Consider the following 20,127-nt stretch of genomic DNA (forward strand, 5'->3'; position numbering starts at 1 on the left):
GTGGTAGGATGCAAACCGGCGGGCGCTCGGGGCGCCTTGGAGATAAGCACTCTGTAAACACAGGTTCGGTGGTGGCTGCGATAGCCCCGGCTGTCATCTTCCTTTCCCGCTCTCAGACTTCTGCGCCCTCGCGCATTTCGGCGGGGCTGTTTTGCCCGGCGTCTTCCTCCCGGGCGCCCAGCGAGCGGGGTGTCGGGGCCGCGGAGGCAGAGGCGCACGCTGGGGGGCGCGGGTGAACTTGCGCACCTGGCACCTGCCACTCCGCGAGAGCGCGGGCCGCCGATCGGAGGGCCGCCACCGCCCCCTCTCCCCCGAGGTGCCCAAGGCGCCCGAGGCTGGGCACGCTCCCGCGGGCCGGCTGCGCCGCGGGGAGAGTGGGTGGACAGGCGAGGGAGGGGAAGGGAGAGGAAGGAGGGAGGGAGGGAAAGGGCGAGGCGCGCTCCCGCGGCGGGGGCGCGCTCTCGCGCGGGCTGCCGGGATCGCTCGCCGCCGCTGTGGTAATGTCCGCCATGTTGGCCATGGCGCAGGGAGCGGATCGGGCGGGCGAGCGGAGGATCTAGTGTGTGGAAGCGGCCGCGGGCGGCAGGGGGCTGTTTTCGGGCGGGTGGGCGCCCATGCTGTGGCCGGGGGCAGTGAGGAGGAGGAGGAGCGGGCCGGCCGCGCTGCACTGAGGAAGGAGGTGGAGGAGGCGGCGGGAGTCCTCCCCCCCTCCCCACCCGCCCCGCCGCCGCCGCCCGGGCTGTTCCTGTAAGGCGGGGAGACAATGAGTAAACTCTCCTTCCGAGCGCGGGCGCTGGACGCCGCCAAACCGCTGCCTATCTACCGCGGCAAGGACATGCCTGATCTCAACGACTGCGTCTCCATCAACCGGGCCGTGCCCCAGATGCCCACCGGGATGGAGAAGGAGGAGGAATCGGTAGGGACTCGAGTGTTTATTACCCCCCCTTCTCTCCTCCCCCCTCCCCTTTGTCAGTCGGGCCTTGCCATTCACAGCGCGCTTTACGCTCGCTGGAGGGCGCCGCTGCCGCTCCAACGCATGAGACCCTACGCCGGCGGAGTAGCGTAAACCCTCTCTGCCGGCGCAGCGCCCGCCCGCGGCCGCCATGTTGTTGCGTCCGAGTGTTGTGATTAGCTCGCAGCTCCGCTTACGCTGCCGTAAGGGGGCCTTGCCGTAAGCGGCAGCCAGGAATGGCGCAGGGAAGGTTCTGGCCGCACTTGGCGTAGGGCCTCTGTTTACCTCGTATTTTAACCCCCGACAATGGGTTAACTAGTGAGCGAGGGATCTTTTGGCCAGGAAAGATTTGTTTTTCACTTTTAAATTTAATTTTGCATTGGGGTATCTTTCAAATAACTTGTGGAAACTAAAGCGCTTTTTTACAACAAACGTCTTCCTGCTAGCAAGGTAGTTCTCGTTCCCCGGCCCTCGGTGGTGCGGCGGGATGAGGCGCTGCGACACCGCGTTGAGGGAGGGTGGGTTGCGCGACTCCGCAGCAGGTTGTAGCGTTAGAGAGCCGGGAACCCGCTAGCTCTGTGCTCCGAGGAGAGCATTGCGAAGAGGTCGGACGGCGCCCGCTCAGCACGCAGCCTTGGAAAGGCACCAGGGTTGGTCAGCAAGGAGCTGCTGGCGGTGTGCTGTCCCCATGCTGCCGCCCCGAGAATTGTTATCAGAGGGGGGGAGTCTTTTAGAAGTTGAGGACCTAGTACATCTAAAATTGACCGTTGCATTTTTGATAATACAGCGCATTTTGGCAAAAATGCTGCTTTTTCTGCGTGATGGGTTAAATTTTGCATACGGTTGAATTTCATCTGGGTTGACAGTGTTTATGACTCTGGATGGTGTTCCTTGCATGGGAAGTTTATAGTAACTGCACCCTCCAGATTTTCTTCAATGAACCTACGGTCCCGCCTTATTGTCAACGCTGGGTATTCGAGGATTGGTTCTCTTGCTTCTGTGACTGTCAACAGAAGGCTTGAGGTTCCTGTGATTGGTTTTCTCTTTTGACTGTTAATATTGCAGGAAATGCTTTTATGCCTTTGATTGGCTGCTCGAGTTCTGACCTCATTATATTACCCTGTACTACTGTTTTGTGCTGTGATTTAATCACATTTCTCTGGTGGTTGATTACTTGGAAGTTTTGCACTTTCAGTAGAATATAAATATGGCTGCACTATTAGGATGAACATTCAACTCCTCATAAGTAAATAAGATAAAAACCCAACATTTATGCTGAAAGTTTAGAACTATGTCCTATGTGAGAATTATTTTTTGAATAAAATTTATTTCTAACTTGGCTCGGTTTTCCATGGGAAAGATAATTAAAATAAGAAAGTTGTAGTATGTACAAGAATTAATTGAATTGAACTTTAAACAACACAACTTTGGATTCCATAAAGTTAAATTTATGTTAATGTTACTTTATGGGTTTTGACCCCAAAAGAAAGATGGCTGATAAGTCTTAAAGTATCAGTACAGGATTTACAGTAGTTTCTATGGAATGTGATACAATAATAAGTAATAATACAAGAATTAACTGTTTTGTGTGCTCACAACTGTAAACCTACTTTTGCCCCACCCTGTACTCTTTGTACCTACTTGGATCCTATTTCTTGGTTTGGGGAAAATTTGAATCTAGAAACCTGTTCTGGAATGAACAGCCCCTGGAATGTATGTTATCAATGCTTTTTGCAAACAGTGATCGTTATATTTAGTTATTGCTTTAGGTCCTTGGTTTGCCCCATGTGTTGGTATTTTATCTGAATTTAGGAAGAAAACTTTCAGTTTAGTAATTTTTAATGATAGAGTAAAAGTAAATGCTTAACCCTATCACAGTTTTGTACTATTAACTTTTTCAGTAAAATGTGTGATTTTTCAATCTGGAGCATCAGCACTAAAGTTGAACTATTTAAAGAAGTCTGCTCCATCTACCCAGTTTTAGGAAGAAGAAATCCAAATTCTGATAGAACTAGAGCTGTAACCCAGGACTTCTTGACTCTCTGCCCTGCCCTTTCTGCCTGGTTAATGTTACAAGTGGAGCTTCTTAAAATTAAAACAAAACTAAACCAACCCTGACAGTGTAGATTAATATGTAGTCTAAAGTCTTTTGCTTCCCAGAATGTCTAAATGGGGTACTAGTTTTTTGTTTTTTTTTTTTTTTAATTAGCATATATGTCAGAAGACTTGTGCTTTCAGGAGTGACAGCCAGTTTAGTTCAGCTGGTCTTATGTACAGGATTTTTGTTATTTAGCAGAATTACTTGCTCATTAAAAAAATGTTCTGCCTTGATAAGCATTTTAAACAGCAGTAAAGTATAAATTTCATAAATGTTTCATTTGAGTAGTATTTCAATTCAACTGCAGTTGTCAATGTGCTTCTAATTAGTTACCTTAATCACAGACTTGTAAAACAAACAAACAAAAAACACCAAGGAAAACCTTGGCGTATGGATTTATAATTGTTGCTTGACATTTCTAAATAGCCCACAGTATGAACATGGCCCTCTTTTTGATTGGTTGGCAGTATCCTTTGACTTCACTTAAAGCCTTCATGGACTTACCCCTCCTTGAATAAAATTCAGGGCTATCTCTGTGTAGCTATTAGACTATCATTAAATTTTGTATAGTTAGTGAGTCAGTTTTGAGTTACATTTTTATAATACCTAGATGAGGTAATCTAGGTTTTTCTTTTTTTGTAATTTTATTTTTAATCTTCATTAAACAATCTTTTAATTACAATTGACATTAAGTATTATATTAATTTCAGCACAATGGTTAGAGATTTATATACATACAGCATAGTGGTTAGACACAGTAACTTACTAAGTGATCCCCCCAAAAAAGTGTATTCCCTATGCTGTAGTTTTACATTCCTATGACTGTTTTGTAACTGCCGATTTGTTCATCTTAAACCCTTCACCTTTTCCATTCAGCCTCCCAAAGCCCTCCCCTCTGGCAACCATCAGTTTGTTCTCTGTATCTGTGAGTCTGTTTGTGTTTCATTTGATTGTTTATTTTGTTTTTTTAGATTATACAGTAAGTGAAATCATGTGGTATTTATCTTTTTACGTCTAACTCATTTCACTTAGTCTATCCTCTAGGTCTGTCCATGTTGTTGCAAACTTCATTTTTTTATGGCTGAGTAGTATTTGTGTGTGTGTGTGTGTGTGTGTGTGTCACTACTTTGTCTATCGGTGGACGCTTAGGTTGCTTCCTTATCTTGGGTATTGTAAATAATGCTGTGATAAATCTTAGGTGTTCTGTGACATTGGTATTCTATTTTGGTAGCAGTCTATTGGTAGATTGTATATTTCTCTTAGCTTTCTCTTCTCTTTTGGACATGCAGGCATCTTTTACTTTTCTTGTTTTCATTGCTGTTTGCCTAAGATCTGCCACTTGGCGTCTTTCTGTAACTTGGTCTCTGTAGTGCTCCTCATTGCACTTAGTATTGGTCAAAACTGTTAGTTAACATTATGTTTATTTAGAATCTAAACAGCCAGAGGGATCAGGTGATCAGTGGTTCTGCCACTTCTCCATGAGTTTATATAGTGGTAGTTGTTTTTAATATATATATTATTTTTGGAATACTTCTTGTGCAACAGATACTGTGCCAAAAACTTTACATTATTATCTTACTGGATCCTTTTTAATATTAACTTTTTTGAGGTATAATTTACATATAATAAAATGTACTCATTTAATGCATTGAGTTTGATGAATTATGGCAAATGTGTGCACTGATGAAAATACCAAAATCAAGATACAGAAACATTTTAAATACCCAAAAAGTTCCCTTGTGCTCCTTTGCAGGTCAGTCCCTCTCCACCAGTAGTTCTAAGCAACCACTTCCTTTTTTTTGTTATAGATTAGTTTTGCTTTTTCTAGAATTTCATTTAAATGAAACTATACATACTTTATTGTGTCTGGCTCCTTTTGCTCAGCATAATGCATTAAGGATTCATCCCTTAATGCTTGTATCAGTACATTTTTTTTTATTACTGAATAGTATCAATTAATTTATATGCTATAATACAGGGGTGATCAAAAGCAGTTGTACAGTTGTAATATGAATAAATAACACAATAATTAATAAATGATAATACAAGAATAAACTTTTGCATACCCACATTGTACACTTACTTTTGCTTACCCCCTGTGTATTGATCCATCTATCTGTTGGATATTTGAATTGTTTCTAGTTTTTGGTTTTCATTTAATCCTTGTAACAGCCCTTTGAAATATTATTTCTGTCTTATAGATGAAGAAACTGAAGGGTCTCACTACTAGTAACTGGCAGGGGTGGAACTCAGACCCTTGGCCTTTATTGTCACAAAAGCCCATTCTCAATCACTATGCTTCACATTGACTTCTTACAGAACCCCAAATTACCTTATAAACTGTTAAGTTGATTATAGTTTTAGTAAATAATGTACTTTTTATCAGTTTGGGAACCGTGAAAGATGATACTGATTTGATTGAAATAAAAAATTATTAAGTATAGTTTTTCATCAATTTGACTTTTGTGCTTAGCTTTTCAAATTTTCTTTCTGTCTTTTTCTCTCTCTTGTAAGTCTGTTAATTTTGGTTTTTCCTATTGGCGCCGGTATATTTATCTGAGTGTTTGTTCTCCTAAGCATACAATAAACTTGCGGGAAACTATTTTATGATTTTGATTTTCTCCTAATAGAATGTAATCTCTGTAATGCCAGGGATCTTTACATGTTTTGTTCCTTAATATATTTCATCTCCTGGAGCTGTGCTTGACACGTAACATGGGTTTGCTGAGTGTTGAATGAGCTTCTATTTCTTTTTCTATGTCAAGAGCTCTTTTTGTAAACACCGTGAGTGTGTTTGTGTGTAATTCACTAGCAGAATTTGGAGTAAGTTATTCTTCCAGGGACTCTTTTTGGTTTCTTTCTTGGGTGTACTGTGTATATTGCAATACTAATTTTCCTTTCCTTTTGAGTCAGACACGTATTTAAATATAGAACTTTTTACACACAGGCATGGTTGCAATATTAGTCTTTATCTTGTGTTAATTACCTCTCTCATAGATGTGTTTAGATTTGTGTAAGATCTCTTCATACTAGAGTGAACCAAAATCAACATGAACCGTATGATTCTGTTTATTTTTAAAAACAAAGACCATAACTGATTTAAATTGCCATTTCTCCTTCATATGTTAGTTGTCTAGTTTTTGTTATTATCTTGATATTTTAAGTGATATTTTGAGTGATAGAGTGGAAATTCACTCTTTTTACCATGAGTTATTTTTGGCTCTAATGCAATATATTTCATGTTTTATAATGCGGGAGCAATTCTAAAGAGGGTATAAAATGCAATTTTGTAAGCTGATATTTTAAAAAGATTAAGTGTTTATTATTTCAGCAAAAGCATACGTGAGCCAGGTATCATCTAAGTTCCAAGTGTTACCTAAGTAGGGTATTGGGAAACTCTTTAAAGGGGTCTGTATATCAGTATGTGCACAGCTGTGTGCTGAAGTGCTGTTAGGATAAAAAGGAGAATATGATACAGATCTTCACTTGAGGGCACCTAAATGAGTCATTGAGGTCAAAAATGTATCTGGAAAGTTAGCAAAAACAACTGGGTTAAGTCAGACTGACATTAAAAGAACACTAGAAAAAGTTAAATGTCATTGTAGTTAAGAGGAGTAAGAGAAAACTTACTGGAATGTATAGAGAAAGTTCCTTGGAGGGAGATTTAACAATTTGGGCTTTTGGTTGTATGGTGTATGTTGACGCAAATATTTAGTACAGGAATATTTAAATCTAGTTCTGTGGATGTTACATAGACTAAAGGAAGATTCTTCCATGTTAAATGCTTTTAATCTATTGTTGTCTATCCTTCCCCTACTGATGATACAAACTTGAGGAGGATAGCAGTCTGTCATTTCTGAGCATGTCATTCTCTTAGCATTAGGGCTCGCTCTCTCTTCCCCCCCCAAAAAAATTCCATGCAGATGGCTTTTACTTCTTTCCTTTCCTTTGTTTCCTGCTATATTTTCAACACTAGATATGTTTAGAACAGACTGAATGAAAAAAATTGTTGGAGTACAGACTAGGTTGAAAAACGTAGAATTTTATAGATAATTTTGATTAGGCCCAGCAGTTTGTAGGATGGTATAGAAGAAAGAATGGAAGTACAAGTGTGAAATCTGTTTTCTAAGTTTTAGTTTTGTTGTTTAGTGGCCATATGATCTGGGAAAGTTGCCTAGCTTCACTAAGCCTCAGGTTGGTCATCACTACCATCTCACTACCATTTATTGAGTGTGTGTTAGTGAGTGTGCTGAGCATGTGCCAGGCTGATAAACTCAGTAGATGGTTTACAGCTCATTATACTCTAGGATGGGTGGGTGCTATTATCTGTTCTCTAGAAGAAGAACGAAGGCTTTAGAAATTAAGTATCTTGCTCAAGGACACTCCTACCTAGTCTAGAACATGGTAGAGGTGGTATTTGAACTCAGGCTCTATTGGTGATTGACTCCAGGGCTCTTAATTTCACCATTGTACTGCTTCATCTGTAAAATGTGTGTTGAGAACTAGATGATATCTAAAGTTTATTACATCTCTACTGTTCTATCACTTACTATTCCATAGGCATCCAGGAGTCATTAAAAGTTTTCTTCAGGGAATATTAGGAAATAAACTTGGTGGTGAATGCCTTCTTAAACACATTCCTTTAAAAAAAAAAATCAAAGGAACGATCTGTCTGTGGTGTAAGTTTAGATTTCATCTGTATCTACTCTCTAAAAATGAAGCCTAAAAATATTTGACAGGTGGGATCATTAGGTTTCAAGTAACAAAAGCCAAATCTGTCTTCTTTAACATTCCTGGAGGTTGTCTCACAAACACCAAGGAAGGCATGAACTGTCAAGGTTTGGGAAGGACAAAAATCAGGGCAGCTATGGGCCCTTCCACAGTAAGTGACATTGATGTAATTCTAACAATTCTTAATCTTTTGAGAAGTAGAACAGGTTAGTGGTTAAGAACGTCTGCTCTGGAGACAGACTGTATGGGTTTGAGTCCTTAGGCAACCCCATGAGATCTATAAAATCTCATGGGGTTGTTGCAGGATGGATTGTAGTGTGCTTGGGACAGTTTGTGGCATGCAGTAAGCATTCAATAAATACTAGCTATTATCATCATTGTTATATTTTTTTCCAGTTTAAAATTCCAGATTCCTGAGATAGAGGGTGTTACTGATTTGGCTTGCATCAGGTATCTGTCTACTTCTAAGTCTACCAGTCAAGGAACAGGGGGAGTTAGTGTACGTGTGCTATTAAGGGTTGCCCTCCTGAGAATGGAGCTTTTAACCAGGGAGCTGCTCTAAGAGATCTTCTAGTGGGTATTTAACATAATCAAAAGTTGTGGAGTTAAATTGTTTTAATCCATAGTTTGACCCAAAGTGAATTGTTTACTTGGTGTGTTCTTACAAACCTTAAATTTGTAAGGTGTTTTAATGAGATTAGAATATTTTGTATGTATCACATTTTTTAATGAGATTGGAATCCTTTTTTAAAAAAAGCAAACCCTTCACACTTAACTAATTTTCAAAGTAGTAGGGGATGAATTCTGTGTGACCTCAAAGAAGTTATTTAACTTTTTTTTTGGCCCTTAGTTTTCTCATTTGTGAAATAGAATTGGACTGAGTGGCCTTTAAAGTATTGAAATGTTAAAAACACAGCACTACACCTTTATTTCAATTTAAGTAGAGTTGTGGTAGGAAAACAGTAATGGACGCATAGGGAACCACCTGAAGAAGAAAGGATAATAGGTAGTAATAAGCCAATGAAGGAGACCAATGCAAATAGCAGAAGGTCCATCATGATTATGATCTTACCTTAAAACGGATCCTTGATTTTTTTTTTTTTTGCCTTGTTTACACTTAAATGGAACAACCTCAGATTTGTCTGTTTCATCATGTAGGACTGTTTCTTGTGGGATTTATGCTAGAAGAAGATGTCAGTCACTTCCAGGTTCTTTTTAGCAGTGTGTGTGTGTGTGTGTGTATATATATACACACACATATATACACACACACACATATGCCTTTAGGTTTCTTTTTTCTTCTGAGTTAGTATTACTATGCAGAGAGGAAAAGAGCCTGTCTTATCAGCTAGCTCTCTAACTTGTGTCCTCGTATCTTTACTTCCACTTTCTTATTGCGCCAACCCCTTTTTTGTGGGCAAAGGTGGTAGGTAATGTTGGTTGGGGAGTCAGTTGACAAGCAACCCTTAGTTGGTACTACTAATTTGATGAAGTTGTTGGAACTTTGAAGTTGTGACTTAGGTTCCAATCCTGGCCTCTGTCACTTTCCCTCTGGGCAAAATAAATTACTTCATCTCGTTAAATAATATTTCTTCATTTGTTTAATGAGTATCTCAAAAGATAACTTTAAAGATTAACTTTTTTGTAAAGACTTAAGACTTTCTACAGGCAGTTGATGTTTTTTAAATTAGTGATAATTTTTAGTTATACGGAATAATAAATATGAAGGAATACGGAAGAGTAAAATATACAGAGTACCTCCATACATTATTCTGTGGTATACTTTAACATTTTTTTCTCCTAAAAATTAAATATATTTTTTACATCTGTCAGACATTAGCAAATTGATACTTTATTTTCCTCCTTCCATCTCTGTTTCCTGGCAAAGAAGTTAACGATCAAATTGATTTAAAAAATTAAAGACTTTGAAAATTACCAGCCAGGAGAACTAAATCTAGCCAACCTTTAGAGTAATAATTGTGTCTTGAGTAATTGATAGTTAAACATTGTATTTGTTTCTTAGAAGTGATTTTTTTTTTTTAAGATGAGATGGATTAGTTGGTCTTGGGGGAAAACTGGTGTTAGTGATAAAAATCTGTTCAGTGTGTGGTATATACTAGAGAAGCAAGTGAAGAGAAACATTCTACTATACCAGTGAACTCTGGGATAAACACTTAAGTTTGGAAACTTTGGAAAGCATGGTACAGAAGAGGATACTGTTGCCATTTATTTGATTCTTGAGATGGTTCTCAATTGGGATGTTTTTGACATTCAGTTTGTAGTGGGTTGTTTGGGTCTGGCTTATCAGGAAGTTTCTTACCAGTCTACTTCCCACTAATTTCTGGTAGCATTCTAACTGGAATAAACTCAAAATGTTTCCTCCCTCAATTTCCAGATGGGGGCTATTGCACTTCATTTGAGAACTGTTATCCAAGGCTTCTTAACCTTTTTTGTGACTTGGACTCCTTTGGCTGTCTGGTGAAACTCCTCAGAATGACTAATTGAATGCATAAAATGAAATCACATAAACCAATTATATTGAAATGTAGTTATCAATATTAAACAATTTTAATTTACATATTTGTTAAGTATTACTAGCACTACTGTGGTCTGCATACATTAGTAATTGAAGGAAATGTTAAATATGTTAGAAGTGAGTGAAATTAGAGAACGGATTATTTTCTCATTCAAGTTCATGGATCCCTGAGGTTTTTCTATGAATGTTTTTGGGGTCTGTGACTGGTTCAGAACCCCTCAGGAGAATTTCTGTGGCCCAAATGACAACCCAATTCTGTGTTATCTTGTCCCAAATATATAGTTAGGCTACAGATTTTATCCCCATTATTATAAAAAAGAGGTGCTGCTATATACAATGTTATTTTTATGTCTAAGACATTTTCTAGTTTTTTTTCTTATTTAATTACAGTTTACATTCTATATTTTGTATTACTTTCAAGTGTACAGCATAGTGATCAGACAGTCATATACTTTACAAATTGGTCCCCCTGATACTTCAACATTTCTAGCTTTTTAAAATCGAAAAATAATAGACTCACATGATTGAAGATAACAATTTAGTAACACAAAATAATATGCATAAAAACTAAGTGTCCTTCCTTCCCTGTGTCCCCAGACACTACAAAGGCAGCTGCTGTTAGCATGTGTATGTATGTATGTGTGCACATCCTAGAAAATTTCTAAACACGAGCTTTTTACTTGGTGAAGCAGGCAAATATTTCTTCTGTTGTGTTCATTTTATAAGTGGGTGATATGTGAGTCCTTATAATTTTTTAAAAATTTTATTTATTTTTAATGTATTTATTGATTATGCTATTACAGTTGTCCCATTTTCCCCCCTTCACTCTATCCTGCCCACCCCCTCCCTCCTACATTCCTCCCCTATAGTTCATGTCCATGGGTCATACATATAAGTTCTTTGGCTTCTACATTTCCTATACTATTCTTACCTTCCCCCTGTGTATTTTCTACCTTTATGCTACTTATTCTCTGTACCTTTCCCCCCTCTCTCCACTCCCCTGTTGATAACCCTCCATGTGATCTCCATTTCTGTGGGTTCTGTTCCTGTTCTAGTTGTTTGCTTAGTTTGTTTTTGTTTTTGTTTCTGTTTTAGGTGTGGTTGTTAATAACTATGAGTTTGCTGTCATTTTCACTGTTCTATTTTTTATCTTCTTTTTCTTAGGTAAATCCCATTAACATTTCATATAATAAGGGCTTGGTGATGATGAACTCCTTTAACTTGACCTTATCTGGGAAGCACTTTATCTGCCCTTCCATTCTAAATGATAGCTTTGCTGGATACAGTAATCTTGGATGTAGGTCCTTGCCTTTCATGACTTTGAATACTTCCTTCCAGTCCCTTCTTGCCTGTAAGGTCTCTTTTGAGAAATCAGCTGACAGTCTTGTGGGAACTCCTTTGTAGGTAATTGTGTCCTTTTCTCTTGCTGCTTCTAAGATTCTCTCCTTCTCTTTAATCTTGGCTAATGTAATTATGATGTGCCTTGGTGTGTTCCTCCTTGGGTCCAGCTTCTTTGGGACTCTTTGAGCTTCCTGGACTTTCTGGAAGTCTATTTCCTTTGCCAGATAGGGGAAGTTCTCCTTCATTATTTGTTTAAATAAGATTTCAATTTCTTGCTCTTCTTCCTCTTCTCCCCTATAATTTGGATGTTGGAACGTTTCAAGATGTCCTGGAGGTTCCTAAGCCTCTCCTCATTTTTTTGAATTCTGTTTCTTCTTTCTTTTCTGGTTGGATGTTTCTTTCTTCTTTGTGGTCCACACCGTTGATTTGAGTCCCAATTTCCTTCCCATCACTATTGGTTCCCTGGAAAAAGGAAATATTTTCCTTTGTTTCTCTTAACATAGCCTTCATTTTTTCATCTAATTTGCAACCAAATTCAACCAATTCTGTGAGCTTCCTGATTACCAGTGTTTTGAACTGTGCATCTGATAGGTTGGCTATCTCTTGGTTGCTTAGTTGTATTTTTTCTGGAGCTTTGATCTGTTCTTTCATTTGGGCAATTTTTTTTTTTGTCTTGGCATGCCTGTTTTGTAAAGGGGTGGAGCCTTAGGTGTTCACTGGGGCGGGGTAACGCTGGTCGCAGCGCTGTGACACTGTACGTGGGGGAGGGGCTGTGGGGGAGGGGCCGAGAGGGAGCAATGGCACTTGCTCCACTCTCTGCCGGATTTCAGTCACTCCCTCCGCTACCCACAATCAAATTGGGCCACTCTGGTGCTGATTCCGGAGTGGGTGGGCATGTGCACTCTGTAGGCTCCTGCGGGTCTCTCCAACGACCTCTCTGTGAGGCTGGGAGTTTCTTCTGCTGCTGCCTCAGCCCCCAGGGGTGTTTTCAATCAGAGGTTTGAGGCTTTATTTCCGTACGCTGGAGCCCAGGGTTGCGTTCCCCCACCGTTCCTCCCGGTTTATCTCTGTGTGAATGTGGGGCTGTAGGGTCCGCCAGCCACCGCTTTGTGGGTGCTGCTAGCTGCAGCCCGGCCTGTCCCATTCCACAGTCTGCCACCTCGCTGGGTCCACCAGCGGCAAGTCCTCTTTGCCCCAGCTGCCGTCTCTGCACCTCCTACTGGTCTGGATGAGCGTTTCTTCTTTATCTCCTTGGTTGTCGGACTTCCATACAGTTTGATTTTCTGTCAGTTCTGGTTGTTTTTTGTTTTAAAATTGTTGTTGTCCTTCTGAGGCTGTGTGAGGAGGCACAGTGTATCTATCTACACTTCCATCTTGGCCAGAAGCCCGAGACCTTGTAATTTCTTAATCTACAGTCATAAGCCTTGCTTGTTCACACTTATATTTACTTTTTTATATATAAAACATTAAAGTCTGATTAACTATTAAGTGACTTATCTTTGTATTTTCCCTAACAATCATATATGGCCTTAAATAGCAACTTAAGTAGCATGCATAACATTGGTCAACTGGATCTTCATCTCAACTACACTCTGACTTTCACTGTAGTTGTTTGTGAGGCTTATTCATTTAGTAAATAGCTCTATGAACACAGGAACTGTCTGTAGTACCTTTGTGTCTGTCATCTGATACAGTGAATGAGATACCATAGCTGCTCACTAAATACAGTGTCTGGCACAAATAATGCCCTTTTTTATTAAAAAATCATAAGCCTATAATTCTGTAACATAACAATATCACATTCTAGCACACCGTATGACATTTTAGGTGAAATGTTCAAATTAAAACTCAATTATTAAACTTATATTATTACCCTACCAACCATACTCAAGCAGGAGTTACTTCTGCTGGACCCTGTATTTGCTGAAAGAATGATGAATACCTCCTGTGTACTTTAGACACAGAAAGAGGGATAATGTGATACCTGTGTTTAAGCAGCTTTCGGCCCCATAGAAAAGAGATGTACACAGGTAACTCCATGTGAGGTTTAATGTGTTATGTGGAAGATAAAAATGATATTTTGGAAATTTGTGACATGAAGGATATGATTTGAACAAAAGTATATATGAATTTATGTAATAGCTAATTGAGTATAATATACTATTGGATTAATATTTACAAATTAGTTTTAAAATTATGTCCATGTGCCACAATGCCGTAAGTTGTTTTTTTTTTAATAGACACATGTCATTATTTTTCATATTGGGAAGTGTGTGATGCCCAGGAGAGTTGCTGAAAAGTTGAAAGATGTGGTCTAGTGGAGATTCACCTTTTAGGACTAGCATACTCGTGTTAAGAACAGTATCTGTTTAAGGAGTTCTGAAGAAAAGAAATTGTTATGGAGGATGGCCTAAAGACACCATGCTGCTTGATTATTATACAAGTAATGTGTAGATTTTACTTTGGTTTAAAGCACAGGGGTCACTCTCCGTAAAGAAACTACTTCGAAGAAGTTTTTCCTATACATTATAGGTGCTTTAGTAGGATAACAGTAGCAGTTACCCTTCAGCTTCGTTTGAAATAGCCTCAGCCATCTTAGAATTCATAAGGGCTTTCAAAATACCGCTGAAAGAAACACAAAAGATTTAGATTGGTGATTCTCAAATTGTGGCATTCATCCGAATCACCTGAAAGGCTTGTTAAAAACACTGGTCACTGGTCACCATTTCCAGAGTGTAGGATTTAGTAGGTCTGGGTTGGGGCCTACAATTTTGCACTCTGAACAAGTTCCCAGGTGATCCTGATGTTACTTATCTAGCAAACCCTCTTTGAGAGCTACCAGTTCAGGAGGAGGAATAGTGGTTTTCATCTAGACCATGCATCAGAATATCTGTGATACTTTTCTAAAGTACAAGTGTAGCCTTTGCTCTAGATTTATCAACCAAATCACAATCTAGGGGTGATTCTGACTCTAAGTAGAAGAAAATGAGTAGCATGTGTGCCCATGGTCCCTTCCTGTCTGCCTCACCATTTTACCACTCCTTTCAGAGTTTCTTCTCATACTCTATTTATTGGCTTTCAGACTTTTTTGACTTTGCTATTGTGTGTATGTCTGTGTAACCAAAACAAAGTACACATTGACACACGCATGCAAGCACACAACAAATACACAGTGGATTTTCATTTTTTGCTGTAGCTATGTTCTGTAGAGTTCCGTGAACAGTAGATGGCTGAAGCATTGATCCCAGAGGAAATACGGGGTTGGATTCCTGTGAGCCTCTGGTCTCGGTGTATTTTCATGAACCAATGAAGGGGTAACATAACCTTGTTTTTATGTATGTTTTTGTTTAAAGATACTTTATATAATATATATTATTGATTCACTGACATTGAACGTACAGCCACTGTAACTCATGCCTGAATGAAGCTTATCTAACATGTCATTTTTTCTCTGTAAGGCTTAGGAATATTAAACTGCACTGCAGCACTACACTTGGTGGCAGGGAGGGCATAAACAATGAAGTCATTTTAAAAAATGCAAAAAACATGGCACTAAATAGAACATTAAAAGAACAAAATACAAAGTTTTCACTTCTTAGAAAATGGTTCTTTTTTAAAAGATTTTATTTATTTTCAGAGGGAGAGGGAAGGGGGAGAGAGAAACATTGATGTGTGAGATAAAACATCTATTGGTTGTTTCTCAAACTGGTCTCAACTGGGGGATCGGCCTGCATCCCAGGCTTGTGCTCTGACCAGGAGTCAGACCAGCGACCTTTCCCTTTGTGGGACAACACTCAACCAACTGAGTCACACCAGTCAGAGCTCTAGTTTTTAAATTATTGTTAAGGAGTTTTCCCCCTTCTCTCAGGTCCTTAATTATCTCAAATTTTCTTCTGGAACTTGTATGGTTTCTTCTAGTGTGTACTGCTCTGTAGATCTTTTTTTCTTCATACAAAAGGATATTCAGATGTCCAAACACCATTTAAAAATATCTTTCCTCCCTGGTTTAAGATGCCACTTTCATCCTACTTGAGTTTTTTTAGGCGTTTGTGCTTATTTCTTAAGTTTCTCTTTTATTCCATTGTGCAAAAAATTTACTGTTTTAATCATTAATCATTTCACTATTTTATCTTTCTATTTTTACCATTCTAAAAAATATCTGGTAGAGTTAGTCACTTTTCCCATTCTTACTCCTCTTTTTTTTCCAGTTTTTCTTACTATAATTTCTTGTTTATTTTTCCATATGAACTTTGTAATTATTCTCCAGAAAAAAAGTTGGTGCTTTTATTGGGATTCATCATACCTTCATAAACTAGCTTATAGAGAATTGATAACCTTGTGGTGTTGACCTCCTATCCAAGAACATGGTTTATCTTTTCATTTGTTGAAGCGTACTTACATATCTTTCAGGAGCGGTTTTCTTACTGGGTTTGTGCATTTTTGGTTAAGCTTATTCTTAGGAATTTGAATTACCTATTTGGTTGCTATCATAAATGTCATCTTCTCTTATACCTTATAAAGAAGTTATACCTTATAACTTGCTATTGCATGTATTTTAAAAGCTATCAATTTCTATGTTAATTTATATCCTGTGACTTGTTTCCTGTTATTTCTATTACTGGATCACCACTGGCTTTCTTACCTACTCTACAGCACATGTTTTCAGTGGTTATGTGGAATTGAGAAGGATTCTAAAGGCCTTCTGAATCACTTTTCACTGTCACCTCCCCCCAAAGAGGGAGGCTCTTATTCTTTGTGTAGGCATACTGTTGTGGATATCTGATTCTGACATTTATTCTGATGTTTCCCCCCCCATACCAAGCAATTCTCTGGCACCAGCAGATTATCCTACAGTTCAACTCAATTCTGACACTATATACTTGGAAATAGCATCAGATGCCAATCAAAATTCCAGATTGTCACCTGTGCTTCTGACCAACTGGTTATAGATTGGAGGCTTCAGTGACACCCTCATTATTTTTTATTAATTTGCTAAAGCAGCTCACAGAACTCAGAAATGTTTTACTTGCTAGATTACTGGTTTGTTAAAAAAGGATATATCTCAGGGACAGTCAGATAGAGAGAAATGTATAGAGTAGTGTATGGGGGAGAGAGCATGGACACTGCCAGCACCTCCTTGTATTCACTAAACTGGAAGCTCTTTGAACCTGGTCCTTTTTTGTTTTGTTTTGTTTTGTTTTATGGAGGCTTCATTACATAGGCATGATTGATGAACTCATTAGCCATTGGTGATTGATTTGCTACCTGCAGCTCCTCTTCCCTCCCAAGAGGTCAACGGGGTGGGACCGAAAGTTCCAATCCTTCTAATCACAGGATTGGTTTTCCTGGAAACTAGCCCCTTAGGCACTTTCCAAAAAGTCACTTCATTCACATAAACTCTGGTGTACATTAAAGGGGTTTGTTAGGAATATCAAGGTACCTTTATCACTCTTATTACAGGAGGTTATAAGTGTTTTAGGAATTCTGGGCCAGGAGCGAGGACAAAGACCAAACATACATTTCTTGTTATATATCACAGTGTCACAGTATTACATGGAATTTTTCAAAGAATTAGAATCTATCTATTATAAGTTGTGATGTTATTTTAGCCAGAATTTTGTATTTGAAAGCTATCTTTCTAAAATAGATTTTAATGAAGTGATATAAAGTACACGTACTTACATAACATGTACAATTTGGTAAATGTCAACATTTGTATACACCTGTGAAATCATTACCACAGTTAAAATAATGAACATATATATCACTTCCATCCTTTGTTATAAGACCCTCCACCTTCTGTAGGCAAATACTGTCTTGCTTTCTGTCAGTGTAGATTAGTGGTTTGTATTTTCTAGACTTGTATATAAGTGAAATCAGTATATATTCTTAAAAAATTTTTTTTCTTCCTCACCCAAGGATATGTTCACAGATTTTAGGGAGGGAGGAAGTGGGGAGTGGGGTGGGCAGAGAGAGAGAAAGAGAGAAACCTCCATGTGAGAGAGAAACATCGATCTCTTGTCTCTCGTATGTGTTCTGACCTGGGGTCAAACCTGCAATCTTAGGTATGTGTCCTGACTGGGAATCCAACCTGAAGCCTTTTGGTGTTCAGTACACTGCTCCAACCAACTGAACCACCTGGCCAGGGCACAGTGTATATTCTTTTTTTGGTCTGGCTTCTTTCACTCAGCATAATTGTTTTGAGATTCAATGAATATGAGTATGTATCAATAATACATGCTCTTTATTGCTGAGTAGTATTCTTTTTTATGGCTGTACCAGTGTATCCATTTGCCTGGTGATTGATTTTTGGTTATTAAAGATAAGCTGCTATCAACATTTGTGTGTGTGCCTCTCCATTCAGTTGTTTAAGTTAAATACCTGGGGGTGAAAAGGCTTGATCATATGGTATGTATATCTAACAGGTTAACTTAAAAAAAAAAACAGACTTTTTCAGTTATACCGTAAAGATACCTTTTATGATACCATAAAAGATACCATAGCTTAGTGCCTTGCTACTCAAAGTGTGTTGTGGATTTGGCATTACCTGGGAGCTATTTAAAATTGCTGAATTTCAGGTCCCATTATACACCAAATGAATCAAAATGTGCATTTTAAAAAATTAAAAAGATACTTGAGTCATTCAGATGCACATTAGGATTTGAGAAGCTCTGTTTTAGAGCACTTTTGTTGTTGTTTGTTCTTCTATTTTGCTTTAACATGCCTTATGGCTTTGACTCATTTATTTATGTGACATTCTCAAATGGGGCTAAGAGATACAGTATTACTTTTAAAATTCCGACATAATATTAATAAATCCTGAGTGTTCTGCTCTTCTTCAGATGATTGCTTCATAGTGATTTACTAATGGCAATAAATTTTTGCCTGTTGCCCATTTCAAATATGGTAGTTTTAGAAGTAATTATTTCCCAAGCATTTTCCAGTATAGAGCTATGTAGCTTGACACAATTTTTTTTGTGGGTAAGAGATAATCTTTCTTTTTGAGTAATTTATATGGTGAATGAGTCCATTTGCTAGCCTTTGTTATTGTTGGTGTTTTTATAACCAGCTATCTAATTTTGGTTATTTTCATATTAGGGTATCTTGAATATTTCTGTAAGGGTTATCTATCTACTCTTACTGTTCAAGGAATGCAAAATAAATTCAGAAATGACTTTGTTAATCAACCTGAATATCAATGCTTTTAAAGCCAAATACCAATAGTTTATTTTGCCTGTTTCACATTTTCTCTACTGCTTATTTCCTTTGTTGCATGAATATTTAAGATTAATTTACATTGATATTACTGTCACCTCCCTGAATTAGTGTTAATGTTGAAGGTCATGGCCTTAATCAGCATTAGGGAATTCCCAATTCCCTCTACATCTTCACCAGCACTTGTCGTTTGTTGATTTATTGATGATAGCCTTCTGACAGATATGAGGTGATGTCTCATTGTGATTTTAATTTGCATTTACCTGATGATTAGTGACATTGAGTATCTTTTTATATGTCTATTAGCCATCTGTATATACTCTGTGGAGAGGTGTCTATTCAGGTCCTTTGCCCATTTTTTAATTGGATTGGGTTTTGTTGTTGTTGTCGTTGTTATTTTGGTGTTGAGTTTTATAGTTCTTTATAAATTTTGGATATTAACCCTTATCAGATGTATTATTGGTGAATATGTTCTTCCATTTAGTGGGTTGTCTTTTTATTTTGTTGAAGGTTTCCTTTGCCTTGCAAAAACTTTTTAGCTTGATCTAGACCCATTTGTTTACTTTTTCTTTTGTTTCCCTTGCCTCTGGTGATATATCAGAAAAAAATGTTGCTATGAGCAATGTCTGAAATTTTTCTTCTAGGATATTTATGGTTTCAAGTCTAACATTTAAGTTTTTAATTCATTTTGCTTTTATCCCTATATATGGTGTAAGAAGGTTCTCTAGTTCCTTTTTTTTTCTTTCTTTCTTTTTTTTTTTTTTTTTTTGCATACATCTGTCCAATTTCCCCAACACCATTTACTGGATAGACTTATCTTTACCCCATTATATGTTTTTACCTCATTTGTCAAATATTAATTGACTAGAAAGGTATGGGTTTATTTCTGGGCTTACAATTCTGTTCCATTTGTCTATTTGTCTGTTTTTAGGCCATTACCATGCTGTTTTGATTACTATGGCCTTATAGTTTGATATCAGGTAGCATGATTCCTCCAACTTTGTTCTTCTTTCTCAAGGTTGCTGTGGCTATTTGCTGTCTTTTGTGGTTCCATATAAATTTTTGGAATATTTGTTCTGATTCTGTGAAATAACACCATTGGTATCTTGGTAGGAATTGCACTGAATATATACATTGCTTTGGGTAGTATGGACATTTTAATATGTTAAATTTTCCTATCCTTGAACACGGTATATGGTACCACTTACTTGTATCTTTTTCATTTTTTTTCTTGAGTATTTTATAATTTCCCAA

The 20,127-nt window shown here is 38.2% G+C and overlaps 1 protein-coding gene across 3 annotated transcripts in view; it reads left to right on the plus strand.

Annotated features, from left to right (window-relative positions):
• Window positions 1–477: 477 nt before the first annotated feature.
• EPC2 (enhancer of polycomb homolog 2) overlaps window positions 478–20,127 on the plus strand; it is a 113,275-nt gene continuing 93,625 nt past the window's right edge. Inside the window, exon 1 of one of the 3 annotated variants that reach the window (XM_053918648.2) lies at window positions 478–916. In XM_053918648.2, coding sequence (XP_053774623.1) covers window positions 764–916 — 153 coding nt within the window. In that variant the 5' untranslated portion in view covers window positions 478–763. The remainder of the gene's footprint in view (window positions 917–20,127) is intronic. The other 2 variants (XM_045203032.3, XM_024569596.4) reach the window with 2 other exon arrangements.

Source organism: Desmodus rotundus, chromosome 2, assembly GCF_022682495.2.
Source record: "Desmodus rotundus isolate HL8 chromosome 2, HLdesRot8A.1, whole genome shotgun sequence".
NCBI lineage: Eukaryota > Metazoa > Chordata > Mammalia > Chiroptera > Phyllostomidae > Desmodus > Desmodus rotundus.